The following is a 17,491-nucleotide window of genomic DNA, read 5'->3' as shown; positions in this document are numbered from 1 at the left end:
TTGATGAAGAAGATGAAAAGGTTGAGTGATAATGCGTGAGAATGAAAAATTAGGGTTTTTTGTTGGATGTGTGTGTTTTAGATATGGATAAAGACAAAATAAGGGGTGAGTTAGTTATACAAAGGGCGCCAAATGAAAAGAGATAGACGACGTTATGACGGAAATATTAGTAAGGGCTTTCTGGGAAGTCAAAAGTCAACCTAGTGGGTACCATTAGGGGCGTTTTTAGTGGGGGTTCATGGGATTCATTTGAACCCCCACTAATCAAAGACTTATAAAATTTAGTGCACTAAAGGATTAGTAAAATGCATTGGTGCAGTGGTTTATATGGGATTGGTAGTTTGTTTTAGACTAGGGGATGGGAGTTCGAACCCTAATGTCATCACATTTTTCATTTTTCCTTGTGTTCTCTCAATTTTCGTCTCGATTTTCCTATTTGTATATGTATTATTTTTTGTCGAACACCCATTCCGAAGGTCTTAAAAACGCCACTGGGTACCATATGTAGAAAGTTAATTTGAGGGGTACCATGTGTAATTTGCTAAAGTTCGAGGGTATCATTAAAAAAAACCGTTTATTTTTTGAGTTTTTGGTCTGGTTTGTTTTTTGAGGTTTTTGACCGATGCTCAGGAGTCTGCCCTAAGTGGGATGAGTTGGTCTTGCGGGGTGTATTTTGCAAGAAAAGCTAAGGTCATTGAGACATTCCCCCCAACAAGACTAGCATACAAATCCCCCCGCTGAGCAACGACCTGAAAGTGAAAGTGAAAGTGAAAGTGAGGAGCGACTAGAGTCTGTTGGCTCATCTATGTCTTCCTGAGTTCCTTCCCCAATCAATTCAATTCTCCATTGTTTTCCAATCTTTCATCTTCTTCTGTCATGTAACCCACAAACATTCAAATTAAATCAAAGGGGTTAGATGAGATGAAGAGATTTAGAAACTAATTAAGAAGAAGCATTTGTGATGTGTGGAGGAGAGAGAAGAAAATGGATATTCCAGCATTATTAGCAATAATTGCCAATTACTTCCGCTGAGTTTGCTCATACTCCTACCACAACTACTGTCTGTCTGTCTGGTCACTTTTCAAATTCTCTTTCTCTTTATTTATTATATTTAACAACTCCATCATTTGATATTTTTTAGCACGTAGGAGTAGTTGGTAAAAACTTATTGTGCCTCACCCACAAGGCTCCCCGAGGCGTTAAGGCTACTAACTTGACTAGCCTTGCGCCTAGGCTCGCCCGAGGTGCCTTTTTTTCAAACTATGCATACAAGTATGACTAGTATTGGCTTATAGCATTAGAGTTTAATCACCGACAAGCAGACACTGTGGTTGACTAGCTAGGATTTCTATGATACACTCACTATGGTATGTTCTATCTAAATCAATTGAAATTGTTGCTCTTTTATCATAGTAGAGATCATGACCCCCTTCTCCCTTTGGTAAGGCATTCAACTAAATTACCAAATTCAGGGCCACCCTCTTCAATAAACGGTCTATGTGAGGAAATCAATTTATGAAATACTCTTTCCTATTTTAACAGACTTGCCACTTACTGTTTGAGGCCAAACTTTCAAAAAATCTATAAATGCAGAGTATGATCCTAAAGATATTTACATTAGTTATCAAAATACTTCACAAAGTAACATTTTTAATATAATAATAAATTAATAAAACATAAATTATATGGCCAAAATGTCTTCTTGGAGACTGCTTAATGTCATACTCACAGGTCTTTTATAATCAAATTTGATGTGAGAAAGCAAAATGACTCCACAAAATGTGTCTATATTGTGAAATAAGCATTAATAGCCCGACAATGATATTCTCGACATGATTTTCATTTATGGTGCATCCTTAACCCTTTTGTGTTGAATCAATACAATAATAAGAGTACATACACCCTGTTATAGGCGGGAGTCTTTAAGGCATTGAGTTAATGTTATTGTCGGTTGTCATATCTAACTTTTTAGCTTATGATGATCTCATAGTCTCAAACCACACAACATTATCCTAGTGCCTTAGAGGCTCCCTTCTATGACAAGTTAGGGAAGTTGGATGTACCAACTGGTTATATACGGATGACTCGTAATGGAATATGTGTTGAGAACAACATTTGCTACGTTTATTGAGTAATTTTGTTAATAAAGGGTGCACAGACATAGCAGCCAATTCTTATGTTACAATATCAGAATCACGAACCATATAACGAGTTTGTTTCTTCTATTTTACGTTTTGCAAACCTATAGAATAGTAAACTTTTTGACTGCACCGATAAGAAAAATCCATCTGTAAATATGCAATGGCCAGTCTATGCGTCTCTTTCTATATTTTCTTTATCTAATTACTTTTACGATCAGGAGTTCCAGAACACAACAGTTAACAGTGAACTCCCGGTGCTAAAAGACTGGAGACACCTATCAGTTCTATTATGTCAGCTGAAAATTTCCAGGCAAGGCAATGCTACATTCATGATTGGTCTGGTCACATTACGAGGTAACTCACTACCCTATCTCATATGATTGCAAGGCCAGTGACTCAATGTTTCCGGTTTCTAAACTGGACATGCAAAAGGCGATGACGCGGGTAGTTATGAGTGCCCAATCAATTTGTAAGGACTAAGGAGCTGGCCGATTAGTTTATGAAAGAAGCTTTATTGCACTGAAAGGATTAGGAAGAAATTTAAGGTAGTGTTTGCATATTTGTACTAGTGGCTGTGAATTCTCAGTAAGTTTCTGCATCTCACTTTTACCTGTGAGTCTCAAAAGTTAATACTCTTCAGTCTTCCATAATCCTGTGTTCTCCTATCAATTCACAGGGCCTCGGTGTTTACCATATGGGTTACGACCTAATTGGTACATGGTATTGTTTTGGAAAGCAATAATACATACGGGTCGTTCAAGAGTCTAACTCCAGTGGGTGTTGATTCTAACTCGTAAAATAATGTGCTCTGCATATTACTGAATAGAGACCAGAGTCTACTGGAATTTTAAAATTCCAAGCAAACTAAACTCTATTCTAACATCCGAGGGTCAATCACTTATGTATCCAAAATCTTATAATTATCTGTCTAAGTTGATGTAATTAAAAGAACAGCTGGTACAAATCTTTATAACACACATTTAAAACGTATTGATAAATGTAATAAAATAACACATTAAAACATTACTGATAAATTTATTATTTCTAACAACAGTACTAAAATCATCTACCCTTTGTTAATTTTCAACTTTCTCCTGTTCTTCCTACTTAGCTGACTTGTGTTTTTTCTTACTCTTTTCTTCAATAGCCGCAATCAAGGCTTCCAACCGCCTTTCCGGGTCCTCACCAATGCTCTTTGGCAGCAAATTCTCCGCTACATCCGAGGGACAGACATTAACCTCACTTAGCAATCTCTCAATCTTATCAAACAAAGGGTTAGCCTCAATATTCAAGTAATTCTTGGCAAATATCTTGAATGCTTCGAATGTACAGTACGACATCTCAATGTGCTTATCCATGCGTCCTGTCCTGATCAACGCTGGGTCAAGCTTGCTAATGTGATTAGTAGTAAACACAATTATCCTCTCTTCCGAGCAAGGTGACCATAACCCGTCAATTATATTCAGTAGCCCTGAAAGTGTCACCTTCGTCTTAACGTCCGAAGCTTTGCTCTCTTTGGATTCAGATTCAGATTCAGTTTCAGATTCAGAATCAGAATCAGAATCAGAATCAGAATCAGAATCAGATTCCTTAACGTCATCAGATTTCTTCTCACTGTCATCCGTTTTCTTCTTCTCATTGTCGCCTGATGCCTTGGCATTGTTATCAACTTTGTCTCTCTTGGAAGTGATAGGAAGAGTGCAGTCAATGTCTTCGATCAAAATAATGGACTTGCCGGTAGTACTAATCAACAAATTTCTTAACTGGCTATTATTCTTAATAGTAGTCAATTCAAGGTCATACACATCATACCCTAACAAATTAGCCATACAAGCAATCATAGTAGTTTTTCCGGTTCCTGGAGGACCATAAAGAAGGTATCCTCTTTTCCACGCCTTACCAATTTTCATGTAATAATCTTTAGCCTTGGTGAAGGTGATTAAATCTTGAATAATCTCATCCTTCTTGGAGGGTTCCATAGCCAAATTCTCAAAAGTAGCCGAATGCTCAAACACACATTTACGCCATATGCCCCGCTTGTAATCCTCCCAATCTTTACTGGCGTTGTTGGTGTACAACATCCGGGTCCTCCTCTTCTTTAGGACAGTCTCGCCCGTCTCAATGACATGAGTTAAGTACTTGGCAGTGACTAAACGGCGGTACTTCTTTTTGAATGTCAACCTGAAGAACCTCTTTTCTTCGGCCCATGGGCAGTGGGATATGCTCTTGGTTTTGGGATGGAGCTTTCCCAAAAGCCAAGTGAAGGTAACCCCCTCGAAACAGTCGGTGATCTCCTCAAAGTCTTCAAGGACAAAGACAAGGGATTGGGTGGGGGACTTCTTATCAGCCTTGTCGCCTTTCAGTCTGGTAGCATTGTTGGTAGCATCCATGGATAGCATACCAACATAAGCCTCAACAGCTCGGTATGCGTCACTAGTTTTGAAAGAGTAGGCATTGTACTCGTAGAAAGTAATTTGGATCTGAGGACGAAAAAAGGCGTCAAGACGATACCAGAGATGATTAAGGAACTCTTGGACGATATTGGGGCAAAATTGTTGTAAAGTAGCTAGGATGAACATCATGCCTGCTAAGCTAGAACCCATCTGTGCTATTGAAATTCCACCCAACATCTTAGAAAATAAAGGGATTATTGAATTAGCAGACATATTTTGTGGTACTATTGATTTTTCAGACATATTTTGTGGTAATTTTGATAATTCTTTATACATGTTGAATCAGAGATTTATTGTTTAGGAGAAGGCAGGGTATGGTATTGTATTGTATTGTATTGTATTGTATGTATCATGTATGTATGATAATAGTAATGCTGTGAAGTTTGTAACTTGGTATTGGTCCGTATATCCCTGTTTGTTGTTTATATAGTGGAACCTTGGTGGTTTAATTAGGAAAGTGCTGCCAAATTTAATTAAGGAAATCAGTCTGATTTTGTGTTTTTGGAAACGTGCGCAAATATACAAGGAACAGCAACACAAGTCGTTGAATAGCCGTGGCTACAAAATTTCCTAATCTAGTCACCAAAAAAAAAAAACAATTTCCTAATCTTGGATGCCTTTTTAATCTCTTATTAAGTTAAAATTTAACTAATTTTAATTTTTTTATTAAATTAAATTTACCTAACTGTAATTTTTAAGTCAATACAATATATGGACATAATAAATAATAATCACAAATTCCTTATTTAAGAGAGAGGTATCCGTCTTAAACCTTAAGACGGGTCAAATACATACCAAAACACACAAGAAGCAAGTTGACTTTTGTCTCTATTACTCTATTAGCACCAAGTGGTAATATACTAATATTTGAGCCGTTGTAAGATTTAAGACGGATACTCCATCTTAAGCAAGACTTATTAAAAGTAATCTCCCAATTCTTGCTAATCATGTTCGTTATTCTCCATTAAACAAGACTTACTGGAGAGGATCCGAACGCGTATCGTTCCTAGTATCGTTATGCAAACAAACTTGGGTAACCCGATCTTTCGGTACCACTTTATATGTTTTTCTTGATGTTTTTACCGTTTATCCTTTCGTAATAAACATAATTATCTTTACTTTAACCGTGATTCGTACATTTTTTGTTATAAGATTATTATTTTTTCTTTAAATTATAAAATATAGTCTCACAGTAAAATTTATTGCAAGACCATCTCAAAATAATTTTGTATCAATTCTTGATCATGTATCTCCCACTAAATCCGTCAAGGAGGGAGCTACTAATCCTGAATGTTGGCCATTCAATACAATCCGACTATCAGAATCGAGCCACCTCTGCCTTGCCCTGCAGCTCCTCTACTCCTTTACCACTTGAGTCACCAATCAGCATTCTCACCACTGAAACACTCAACACTTGAAACCACCTTAGTATTAGTCACCCATCACCAGTGACTCCTCCATTTGGGCCACCTACAGCAACTGTTAACACCGCCAGAAAACCACTGTGAGCCACAAAATCGAACCTCTTATTCCTACACTCACACCACCAACATCATCATACCACAATAGTGGCATGACCTGCACTCGACTTGCGCAGCTGCCGCTATTCTATTTTAAAGACCAGTTTTACTGCCATTTGTTGGTTAATTTACTGCTCCTATTATTAGCACTGAAGTCCTGCAATTTCTGCTGGAAAAAAAGTAGCACTTGATTTTTTTTTTCTAACGAGAACAGTAAAGGATAGGCAGTAGCTTTAGTGGAAATTTGCAGCCATATTGTAGTCCCCTCCCTCATTTCACAAATTCTTGTTTAAGAAGGAATATGACACACTTACTGCTCTCATTTTAGGTAAACACCAATATTTACACAAGAATATAAGACTAAACTTTACCAAGAAAAGCAAGTGAGATTAATAAGATTAGGAGAACAGTAAAGTATAAATGATCCATACAATACTGATAGCTGATACGCATTACCATTCCTGCATAATAACAACATTACTTTTGGCAACTCCTAATACTAATGAAACCATACTTCATCACATAAATAATCTAATCTTTCTTCTCCTCTACTGTTGATGATTTGTTCTCTCCTTCCTTGTCATTTCCCTTACCTTCTTGATTTTCTTCACTTCCTTGTTTAACTTCATCCTTCTTTCTATTCTTTTCTTCTTCCGCAGCTTTCATCTTAGCATCCTCTTTCGCTTTCTCAAGAGCATCAATCAAGTTTCTCAAACATATTTCCGGTATACTCTCATCATCCACATGAAGTGATTTTGGCATCAAATTCTCAGCCACGTCTGCAGGGCAGGCATTAGTTTCACTTAACAAAGTCTTAATTTCATCGAACAAAGGATGCTCATCAATATCCAAGTAGTTCTTAGCGAGCACCAAAAAGGACTCGTAACAACAGTATGATAGCTCAATATGCATGTCCATTCGCCCTCGACGAATAAGGGCAGGGTCAAGCTTATCGATATGGTTAGTTGTGAAAACAACGAGCCTCTCTTCGCCACAAGCCGACCATATTCCATCAATGAAGTTGAGCAAACCCGAAAGGGTAACTTGACTTTTTTTCACATCGTCTTCTTCCTTCAACTTGTTTTTAACAGCTTCTCCTACATCTTTACTATTCTCCTCTTTCTCATTGGTTGATCTCTGTTCGGTTAAATCAAGGGAGCAATCAATGTCTTCGATGACTATGATGGACTTGGTCAATGTCTGTGTCAAGAGCCTCCTTAATTGGGTGTTATCCTTGACTGCAGTTAGCTCAAGGTCATAGACATCATACTCCAACAAATTGGCCATGGCCGCGATCATAGTAGACTTTCCGGTTCCAGGAGGCCCGTACAGAAGGTAACCTCGTTTCCATGGTTTTCCGATTTTGTTGTAGTAGTGCTTTGCCTTGCTGAAGCGTTGAAGGTCATCAATAATTGCTTGCTTCTTTGATTTTGCCATACCTACATTAACAATATTAACAAAGCATGGGGTAAGGCTGTTCTTAGATCGATGACCCATAATGCAAATTACGTACGTAGTAATTTATATTGACGGACGGTTAGCTACTCGAATTTTGACAACAGAAATAAGCGCAAGGCAATATAGTGAAACTGAAATGTGCATATATACCTAATGTAGTAAAAGTAGCAGGATGTTTGAATTCAACATGGCTCCACAAGCTACCTCTATAATAGTATGAACCATCATCCTTTACATTGGTGAACAACTTCCTCTGCCTTTTCTTAATGGCGATTGATTTGCCTTCTTCTAAGACGTGATTCAGATATTTTTCCGTAACAAACTTTCTGTCGCGGTTGTGAAAGGTCAATTGATAAAACCTGTTGAATTTAGTAAGCAAGCAATAATAACTATTAAAATAGTCACCAGATAGATATGTAGACAAAGTCAAGTTAAATTCAGTAAATAATACTCCTAAATCATGTAATTAATTTAGAAACGTGTAATTGACAAAACTACAAGAAGTAATTAAAATAAAACAGAACTACCAAGTAATTGAATGAAGCACTAAAAATGAGTAGAGAAAAAAAAGATGTAGGGAGTAGTAGTAGTGTAGTACCTCAGTTGGTCTTCGCCAGGACCGAAGGTGATGGTTTGACTGGAAGGAAAGTACCTACAAGAAGTCCACCAAACAACCACCCCCTCAAAAACATCGGTCACCTCTTGATTGTAACCCAAACCAAGCATCAAGGCTTTTCCATCTTGTACAAAACTTGCCTTCAATTCCCTCGCCTTCTCCGACGTCTTTTCGCTCAAATAACTTTCAATTCTGGTGTAAGCCTCGCTTCGACTAAATCTTTCATCAACATACTCATCTACGAGTATAGTGTGATATCTCGAGAAAAAATTCATAATTTTGGTCAAGTGCCTCCATAAAAACAAGCTAATTGCATCCCTCCAATGGTAGGGTATGTATTGCTCATATAATGCCTTGAAAAATACAATGGTGGCTATGAATGAACCCAATTGCATTACCATTTGGTTTGAGTTCATCATCATCATCATCATAGTGTAGTTTTACGTAGTTTGTTTTTTTTGTTTTTGGTTTTGGAAGGCTTTTTTTCTCGGTTGTACAATAATTGAAATGATGACTTGAGATCACAATAATTCAGTCAATATTTGAATGCAGTTAAAATGAGATTCCTGAAAAAGTACCATAACTAAAAATGGCATGCACGCCTCATGCTCTCATGCATGTATAGACTATACTAACTCGTGAATAGTAATTGTACCTAACTCAGGGTGAAAGCTTGTGGATATTAAATGATTTGTGAAAATTTTGATATCATATTGTTGCATTTAGATTTGAGTAAATTTGATTTTAATCTCTTTTGAAATCAAAATTTTTAAAATTAATCTCCGTTGAAATTTTTTGCTAAAATTATTCTCTTAAGTTGCATTTTTTTTGCTGAAATTGCCCCCAAACTGTACTTTAAGAGACTTATTTTGTCTGTTTTTGAACTTATTCCGTTTGTAGCTTAGCCAATCTATACTTTGAAAGGTATAATTAACTATGTAGACAAATGTAGGGAAAGTTCAAAAACAGAGGAAATAAGGAAATAAGTCAACACTTAAATTGGAGTCTTGAAGTAATTTTAGGAAAAAATGCAATTTAAGAGAGTAATTTTAGCAAAAAATGCAACTTAAGGGAGTAATATTAAGTTTTGTTTCAAAAAGAAGTAATTTTAAAAAAGTCGATTTCAAAAGGGAATAAAATCGCAATTTATTTTCGCAGTACGTTTTTTACTCGTCTTAGTACATTTTACCCCATACTTTCCATTTGATACCCTTTACTTGTTTGACTAAGAAAATGCACAAAATTAATTTCTCCCAGTTCTTCCCTATCCAACTTCTCAAATAAATCAATTTATTCAAAATGAATAAAAATTTGTACATAAAAACATATTTAATCTATCTATTAATTGTAAATCATTGAACAAGTTGGTTTTTTCCCCATAATTTTAATCAATAATTGATGGTTCGTCAAAGTATTATGCGATTTTCGATTAATTAGGGTTTGGTGGTGGTTGGAAGTGATACGCTAGTGTTGGCCGCCGCAATAGGGATGAGTGAAGGGGCGGCGCCGCTGGTAGGAGGCCGCATCAAGGGTGGGGTCGTTGTAGGAGCAGTGGGTACGTAGAGGATGGTGAGAGCAAGAGGGAGTTGGGGCTGGCGGGATACGGAATAGGTGGTGGCGGTCGGCCGGTGGTGTTCTTCGGACGAGGTGTTAGAATCGCACATGGGCCTGTGCCGCACCCGTCGAGGAGGAGAGAGTGTCCACTTTACAAGTCTAAGGAGGTTCCATCCCAAAACCAATTGGCAATGGGAGGAGTAGCCCCTTGGATTATAAGCTGGATCACTACCTACATGTGATTCTTCACACCCCCCTTACATGTAAGGTCTCCTTTCGATCAATCGACAGGAACGCCGCAATTTTTCGAACCTATTTCGTCGGGCGGGAACGTCGTCGCTTTTCGGACCTGCTAAATAGTGGCCCAGTTTTTCGTCGGACGGGAACATCGTCGCTTTTCGACCCGTCATCGCCTCACAACCCAGGACTAAACATCGGGCGGCTCTGATACCATGTTAGAATCGCACATGGGCCTGGGCCGCACCCGTCAAGGAGGAGAGAGTGTCCACTTTACAAGTCTAAGGAGGTTCCATCCCAAAACCAATTGGCAATGGGAGGAGTAGCCCCTTGGATTATAAGCTAGATCACTACCTACTTGTGATTCTTCACAGGAGGCAAGGTCTGGTGAGGGTGGTAGTGGGTGGTTGAAAGGTAGGAGGCGGTGGTGGTAATGTGTAGTACGTGAATTTGGGATTTCATTTTCAAAGTTTTCCTCTTGAAAGCAGTACAAGATAGATGGTAAATAACAATGGTAAAATTGTCAAATGTGTACTATAATGAGTAATATGTGTACTACGAAAATCAACACCCAATCTAATTACTCTTCAGACTGGTGTCTGACATTAGTAAGCATACTTGACTGGTGTCTTGACATTAGTTTTCGGTTTTGTAAATTTGTTCACGGTTAAAACTTTTAAAGATCGAGTAGCCTCAAGTAAGCATACTTGACTTACACTATTTTAAGTCTACTTATGTTAGAACTTGTTAGGTATGAAAATGACGCAGTAAAGTACACTTTAAAGCTACAGTAGACTTTGCTTTAATAAAAAGAGAAATGAAAGACAATAATGAAGAAAACGGGATGCACAATCATGAAAAATTAGAATTAAGTTAGTAAATAGGTTATTTGTGTCGTGTTCGTTTTTAAAGAATTCAACTCAAACTTAACCCAATTAAATCTTGTATCGTGTCTATATCTACAAGCTTACATAATCGAGACATTAAAACTTAACCCAGATATGTTACCTTCGTGTCGAATTAGTTATTTTAAAAAATTCTACAGAAGGGTACGCTACTACACTCTAAAAATCAAAGGAACGGGTTGATTGGGAATGAAAGAGTGTACAACAACAACAACATCAGAGCCTTAATCCCAAAATGATTTGGGGTCGGCTGACATGAATCATCCTTTCGAACCGTCCATGGGTGAACGCACGCCTCAAAATGCGGATAAAAAAAGGGAAGATGAAAAACAAAAAGGAAGAACAAAAATGTAATGGAAAGTCAAGGTAAACTTAGGGGTTTTAAAATCGAATTCCGTCCTTCTTTTATAAAAACTTAAAATTTAAATCGAGAGAAAAGATTAAAATGATTTTTTTTTTTTTTTTAAAAACCGAAATAGAGTTAAGGATCCGGAGTGAACCAGGAAGAACAAAAATGTAATCTCGTCGAACAAAGGATGCTCATCAATATCCAAGTAGTTCTTAGCGAGCACCAAAAACGACTCGTAACAACAGTATGATAGCTCAACATGCATGTCCATTCGCCCTCGACGAATAAGGGCAGGGTCAAGCTTATCGATATGGTTAGTTGTGAAAACAACGAGCCTCTCTTCGCCACAAGCTGACCATATTCCATCAATGAAGTTGAGCAAACCCGAAAGGGTAACTTGACTTTTTTTCACATCGTCTTCTTCCTTCAACTTGTTTTTAACAGCTTCTCCTACATCTTTACTATTCTCCTCTTTCTCTTTCTCATTGGTTGATCTCTGTCCGGTTAAATCAAGGGAGCAATCAATGTCTTCGATGACTATGATCGACTTTGTCAATGTCTGTGTCAGGAGCCTCCTTAATTGGGTGTTATCCTTGACCGCAGTTAGCTCAAGGTCATAGACATCATACTCCAACAAATTGGCCATAGCCGCGATCATAGTAGACTTTCCGGTTCCAGGAGGCCCATAGAGAAGGTAACCTCGCTTCCATGGTTTTCCGATTTTGTTGTAGTAGTTCTTTGCCTTGCTGAAGCGTTGAAGGTCATCAATAATAGATTGTTTCTTGGATTTCGTCATACCTACATTATATCAACGAAAGCATTAGCAAATAATTGCATCAAATACATGGGGGGTATGGTATTGTGACAAGTTTAGATATGCATATATACCTAATGTAGCAAAAGTAGCAGGATGTTTGAACTCAACATGACTCCACAAGCTGCCTCTACGATTGTATGATCCATCATCTTTTACATTGGTGAACAACTTCCTCTGCCTTTTCTTAATGGCAATTGATTTGCCTTCTTCTAAGATGTGATTCAGATATTTTTCTGTAACAAACTTTCTGTCGCGGTTGTGGAAGGTCAGTCGATAAAACCTGTTCAGTTTAGTAAGCAATAACAAGTATTAAAACAGTCACCATATAGATATGTAGACTGTTAGGGTGCAAACCAATGTCCCACATCGGTAGAATAAAGATGGAAGATCATCTTTATAAGTGTCCAGAAAATATAATAGTACGAGGCCTTTTGGGAAGGAGCCCAAGAGTAAATCCGTGAGGGCTTGGCCCAAAGCGGACAATATCGTACTATTATGGATTGTGGACACAGATGCAGCAGAGGCCCAACACGGGATATTCACGCTTTCGCACAACAAGTGGTATCAGAGCCCAAGGTTCGACTTGGGCTAGACACAAGGATTCATCAGCAGGCCCAAGACTTGAAGGCGTACACTGTAAGACATGGAACTCCTAGCTCGGGGTGAGTCCTTGAGCAGACCGGTCCCAGGTTAAATGGATGAAAGGCGTCATAGGTCTTGCGGGACAAAAACCATTTGTGTGCTAGAATCGTGATCGGTGGACCCTTATCGATTGGGTGCCACAGTCCGGTGGGTCCTTTCCGGGTTGGATGCCGAGACCGTTTGTGTTCTAGGACTTCTGAAGTGACGGACCCGGTCCAGGGTATATTGGATGCAGAGGATGTTCGATATGCATGTGTAGCAAATCCCCAAGAAGGGCATATGGACGGCTCGTGGTAGCATGGTGTGTCGGCTAAGGGGAGGTTATCAAGACTTGTGATGTTTCGGGTGTCTAGAAGTTGAGGCTGTAGAGTGGGAGAGTCCTCCATGGAGGTCAAGGTCCGAGTCAAGATGATGGTCCTTGGTTTGAGGGGAGGATTGTTAGAGTGCAAACCAATGTCCCACATCGGTAGAATAAAGATGGAAGATCATCTTTATAAGTGTCCAGAAAATATAATAGTACGAGGCCTTTTGGGAAGGAGCCCAAGAGTAAATCCGTGAGGGCTTGGCCCAAAGCGGACAATATCGTACTATTATGGATTGTGGACACAGATGCAGCAGAGGCCCAACACGGGATATTCACGCTTCCGCACAACAAGTAGTATGAGAGCCCAAGGTTCGACTTGGGCTAGACACAAGGATTCATCAGCAGGCCCAAGACTTGAAGGCGTACACTGTAAGAGATGGAACTCCTAGCTCGGGGTGAGTCCTTGAGCAGACCCGGTCCAGGGTTAAGTGGTTGAAAGGCGTCATAGGTCTTGCGGGACAAAGACCATTTGTGTGCTAGAACTGTTGATCAGGTGGACCCTTATCAGATTGGGTGCCACAGGTCTGGTGGGTCCTTTCCAGGTTGGATGCCAGAGACCGTTTGTGTTCTAGGACTTCTGAAGTGACGGACCCGGTCCAGGGTATATTGGATGCAGAGGATGTTCGATATGCATGTGTAGCAAATCCCCAAGAAGGGCATATGGACGGCTCGTGGTAGCATGGTGTGTCGGCTAAGGGGAGGTTATCAAGACTTGTGATGTTTCGGGTGTCTAGAAGTTGGGGCTGTAGAGTGGGAGAGTCCTCCATGGAGGTCAAGGTACGAGTCAAGATGATGGTCCTTGGTTTGAGGGGAGGATTGTTAGGGTGCAAACCAATGTCCCACATCGGTAGAATAAAGATGGAAGATCATCTTTATAAGTGTCCAGAAAATATAATAGTACGAGGTCTTTTGGGAAGGAGCCCAAGAGTAAATCCGTGAGGGTTTGGCCCAAAGCGGACAATATCGTACTATTATGGATTGTGGACACAGATGCAGCAGAGGCCCAACACGGGATATTCACGCTTCCGCACAACATAGACAAACTAAACTGACAAAGTCAACCTAATTCAGTAATACTCCTAAATCATGTAATGATGCTCTGTAAGACTGTAACAAACTTCTGCTCTAATTCTTTGCACAGATAATGTGCCTAGAAAACCCAAGTCTTATATGTACTCTTTCTTTCTGTCCAATTCAATTGTTTATGTTTATACACATTAGTTTTGCAATTCTCTTAAATATTATACACATTATACAACAAACAGGATTCTATGATGTATTAGACGTTTTCCGTTTGATTTGGTACTACTTATTAGTACTAATTCCCGTCATTACAACAAATGGATTATAAACACAACTAATCAAATAATCTAAATAAAATTAAACAACAAAATAATCAAAAGACTTACTTCAGTTCATCGTCACCAGGACAAAAGGTGATGGTTTGACTAGAAGGAGTGTGCCTACAAGAAGTCCACCAAAGAGTGACCCCTTCAAAAACATCAGTAACCTCCTGTTCATAACCCAAACCAAGCATCAAGGCTTTTCCGTCTTGGACAAAGCTTGCCTTCAATTCCCTCGCCTTCTCCGATGTCTTCTCACTTAAGTAGCTTTCTATCCTTGTGTATGCCTCGCTTCGATTATATCTTTCTCCCACGTACTCATCTACTAGTATGGTATGATAATGTTAAATTTAACAACGGGCCTGGGCCGCACCCAAACGGAGGAGAAAGAGTCCACAACGTAGGCCCAAGAGGGTTCCACTCTAAAACCAATTGGCTATAGAAGGAGTAGCCCCTTGCCTTATAAGGTGATAATTCTTCTCCTCTTTTATCAATGTGGGACAACCCTCACATGTGGGAACTTTTGGGTTTCTTCAGATAATTCGAGAAAAAGTTCATGATTTTTGTCAAGTGTCTCCATAGAAACGAGTTAATTGCTTCCCTCCAATGGTACGGAATGTATTGCTCATATAATGCTTTCAAAAACACTATTGTCGCTATAACCGACCCCAATTGTGTTACCATTTCGTTTGAGTTCATCATCATCATCATCATATATTTTTATTTTATGATTTTCTTCTTGTAAAGCTTGCTCCTTCTTTTTTCTAGTCTCAGGTTTTATGCAGTTCGCAAAGGCGTCTTTGGGGGTGGGGGGCTTGGACGTGTAGATATATATATATATGATGAAGCCAAAATACCTTCTATAATTAATGTATATAAAGATTCAAAATTATTCTCATAGGATATTTAAATATAAATTCATATTCATATTTACCATAACTTAAGTAAGTTTAAGTTTGATTTAGGTAAATTTTTCCACTTTTAGATTATTAATTTGTATTCTTAGGACACACGTTAGAATAACCGTTTTTCCAATTAAGCTTTGGAAAATGGTTTTTACAAGAAATTATGAAAAAGGCATTTATAAAGACATACTTAATGATTAAGTTGTCTAAAAAGGAAATTTACATAAAATATAGAAACTAGTACGAATTAGTATCTCTTACCCGAATAAGGAAACAATAACAACAACGCCCTAACTTTCTAACCTTGCGCTCCAAGGTATTCACGTCTAAATCTCCAATTTAATTTAGGTCATTAATATGCATAATCTTGGTGATAGAAATGTCACGTGTAGTTGAGAAGTAGGACAATAATTCACTGAAGCGAATTTCTTTTTTTTTAGACAAACGTACTGAAGCGAATTTTCAATTACAAGATTTCATGAAATTGTTTTCAGGGCGTCTCACATGCTAGTAGTTGAAAGTTAAAACTAGTTTTGGGGAGTATAATTAATGGCAATGCATGCCTCATGCATGCATGTATTGTACAACTCGAGAATACTACGTAATTAATTTGTGTGAGTATATTTTTGAGAAGGGAATAATTTAGTATTAAATGTACCCTTTGTTTCGTATTTGAGTCAATTTCAATATTTAATTATAAAGATTTACACATAAATCTTATATAAAATGGTACTCCCTCCCTCCGTACCACACCAAAGATAACATAGGGAAAAATAGAGTATTTAAGAAAAAATGGATCTGTACCACACCAAAGGTAACGTAGGGAAACATGGAGTATTTAAGAAAAAGTGGAAAAAGTAAGGGTAAACGGGGGAAGAAGGTGGGGTATGTAATTGTGGGCTTAAATGTGGGTTGGTAGGTGGGGTATGTAATGACATTTTGTGTAAATATCAAATAGGTATAAGGATAACTTGGTAATCTTGTGTGCCAAATAAGAAATATTACCTTTGGTGTGGTACATCCGTTTATAGTAAGTGTTATCTTTGGTGTGGTACGGAGGGAGTATTATAAATGAGATCATGGACGGACCCAAGATTTTGACATAAGAAGCCCACACAATTAGCTTTTCGATTACTACCTATTATATTCAAAACCGTCTTTTTTTGGAATGTCTTTTTTTTAATAATGTGCAAAGATAAAAAATACATTTTAAAATAAAAACTTGGTTTTCAATGGATTTTTATTTCTTTAAATGATGTTTTGTGGATTTTTTTTGTCCAAAAATGAAATAAATATTAAATAAGTGTACTCTATACTCTATAAACATTGATAGATTTCTCATTGAAGTTACATAAAGTAATTTTAACTCATGAACCATAAATGACACAACTCAATAGTTAAGTTGTTGATAAATTAGTTTTAAGATACATGGTTTAGTTAATTTTTGAAATGATCTAAAATCTAATTTTTTTTATTTTATATTTCAAATGAGCGCACTTATATCGCGGATAAGAATCGAATCCTCAACGTTATGGTTGAAGTAAGAGAGTTCTTACCAGTTAAGCTAGCTATTGTTCTCTCTAAAATCTAAATTGTGGCATGACTTAGATAATCGGCCTATTAAGGCCCAAAATAATCACAAAATTGTTGTTAAAAAAATGTCTCTACCAATATTTGAAGTTTTGATCCAAAGACCTTTCAATTGCATTATGAACTTGTTACCAACTTGACTACAAAAGATGTACTCCCTCTATCCCGGTCAATTGTTGTCCTTTGATTTTGGCACAAAGAACAAGGAAAGAGGAAGGAGCCAATAACTAAATGACAAATAGAACAAATTAAGTGTGAATGATCAAATTGTTGAAGTTCATTCTTAAAATAGAAATGACAACAATTGACTGAGACACCCAAAATGAAAAAGGACAATAAATAACCGGGACAGAGGGAGTATTATCTAAAATAGAGTACAAATTATTACTCTCCGTATTTCAATTTTCTTTAGGAAAAAAACAATATTACAAAAGTAGCATTTATCCGATAAGAAATAGGGGGTTGTGAACTAAAACACAAAACTTAAACAATTGTGACACAAACCGGCCCAAATAACAAGCAATAATGATGAAAATTGTGAAGTGTGTAATTAGGAACCGGGATATATGTTGTTCAAAGTATGAAGTCAATGGACAA

At 37.8% G+C, this 17,491-nt stretch overlaps 3 protein-coding genes and 1 long non-coding RNA gene across 6 annotated transcripts; 1 reads left to right on the top strand and 3 right to left on the bottom strand.

The window, feature by feature from the left end:
• Positions 1–633: 633 nt before the first annotated feature.
• LOC141611805 (uncharacterized) lies at positions 634–2,791 on the top strand. Of its 3 annotated transcripts, none has more exons than XR_012528765.1 (2): positions 634–1,073; positions 2,369–2,791. It is a non-coding gene; the product is annotated as an uncharacterized LOC141611805 (long non-coding RNA). The 3 variants fall into 3 exon arrangements; XR_012528763.1 differs by having other exon boundaries at positions 2,360–2,791; XR_012528764.1 differs by having other exon boundaries at positions 634–1,367; positions 2,360–2,791.
• Positions 2,792–3,107: 316 nt separating this feature from the next.
• Positions 3,108–5,065, bottom strand: LOC141611804 (AAA-ATPase ASD, mitochondrial-like). The gene has a single exon (XM_074430444.1). The coding sequence runs from the start codon at positions 4,868–4,870 to the stop codon at positions 3,245–3,247; it is 1,626 nt and encodes a 541-aa protein (XP_074286545.1). The 5' UTR covers positions 4,871–5,065; the 3' UTR covers positions 3,108–3,244.
• A 1,415-nt stretch (positions 5,066–6,480) lies between these two features.
• LOC141611803 (AAA-ATPase At3g28580-like) lies at positions 6,481–8,711 on the bottom strand. Its single transcript, XM_074430442.1, has 3 exons — positions 8,171–8,711; positions 7,723–7,931; positions 6,481–7,553 (listed from the first exon to the last, which is right to left on the bottom strand). Exons 1-3 carry the CDS (start codon positions 8,617–8,619, stop codon positions 6,646–6,648), a joined length of 1,566 nt encoding a protein of 521 aa, XP_074286543.1. The 5' UTR covers positions 8,620–8,711; the 3' UTR covers positions 6,481–6,645.
• Positions 8,712–11,324: 2,613 nt separating this feature from the next.
• On the bottom strand, positions 11,325–15,324 carry LOC141613667 (AAA-ATPase ASD, mitochondrial-like). Its single transcript, XM_074432410.1, has 4 exons — positions 14,942–15,324; positions 14,466–14,742; positions 12,122–12,330; positions 11,325–12,031 (listed from the first exon to the last, which is right to left on the bottom strand). Exons 1-4 carry the CDS (start codon positions 15,111–15,113, stop codon positions 11,325–11,327), a joined length of 1,365 nt encoding a protein of 454 aa, XP_074288511.1. The 5' UTR covers positions 15,114–15,324.
• Positions 15,325–17,491: the final 2,167 nt, after the last annotated feature.

This window comes from Silene latifolia, chromosome 11 (genome assembly GCF_048544455.1).
Source record: "Silene latifolia isolate original U9 population chromosome 11, ASM4854445v1, whole genome shotgun sequence".
NCBI classification, from domain to species: domain Eukaryota; kingdom Viridiplantae; phylum Streptophyta; class Magnoliopsida; order Caryophyllales; family Caryophyllaceae; genus Silene; species Silene latifolia.
This window is presented reverse-complemented; position numbering and strand designations above follow the sequence as displayed.

What these genes read in the sequence shown, in the direction of transcription:
- LOC141613667 (XM_074432410.1), bottom strand. Translation starts at nt 15,113, where the DNA reads ATGATGATGATGATGATGAACTCAAACGAAATGGTAACACAATTGGGG. An exon ending in CCTGGTGACGATGAACTGAA is followed by an intron (nt 12,331 to 14,465) that starts GTAAGTCTTTTG and finishes TAAACTGAACAG; the next exon opens with GTTTTATCGACTGACCTTCC. An exon ending in TGCTACTTTTGCTACATTAG is followed by an intron (nt 12,032 to 12,121) that starts GTATATATGCAT and finishes GATATAATGTAG; the next exon opens with GTATGACGAAATCCAAGAAA.
- LOC141611803 (XM_074430442.1), bottom strand. Translation starts at nt 8,619, where the DNA reads ATGATGATGATGATGATGAACTCAAACCAAATGGTAATGCAATTGGGT. An exon ending in CCTGGCGAAGACCAACTGAG is followed by an intron (nt 7,932 to 8,170) that starts GTACTACACTAC and finishes TAAATTCAACAG; the next exon opens with GTTTTATCAATTGACCTTTC. An exon ending in TGCTACTTTTACTACATTAG is followed by an intron (nt 7,554 to 7,722) that starts GTATATATGCAC and finishes TTGTTAATGTAG; the next exon opens with GTATGGCAAAATCAAAGAAG.
- LOC141611804 (XM_074430444.1), bottom strand. Translation starts at nt 4,870, where the DNA reads ATGTATAAAGAATTATCAAAATTACCACAAAATATGTCTGAAAAATCA.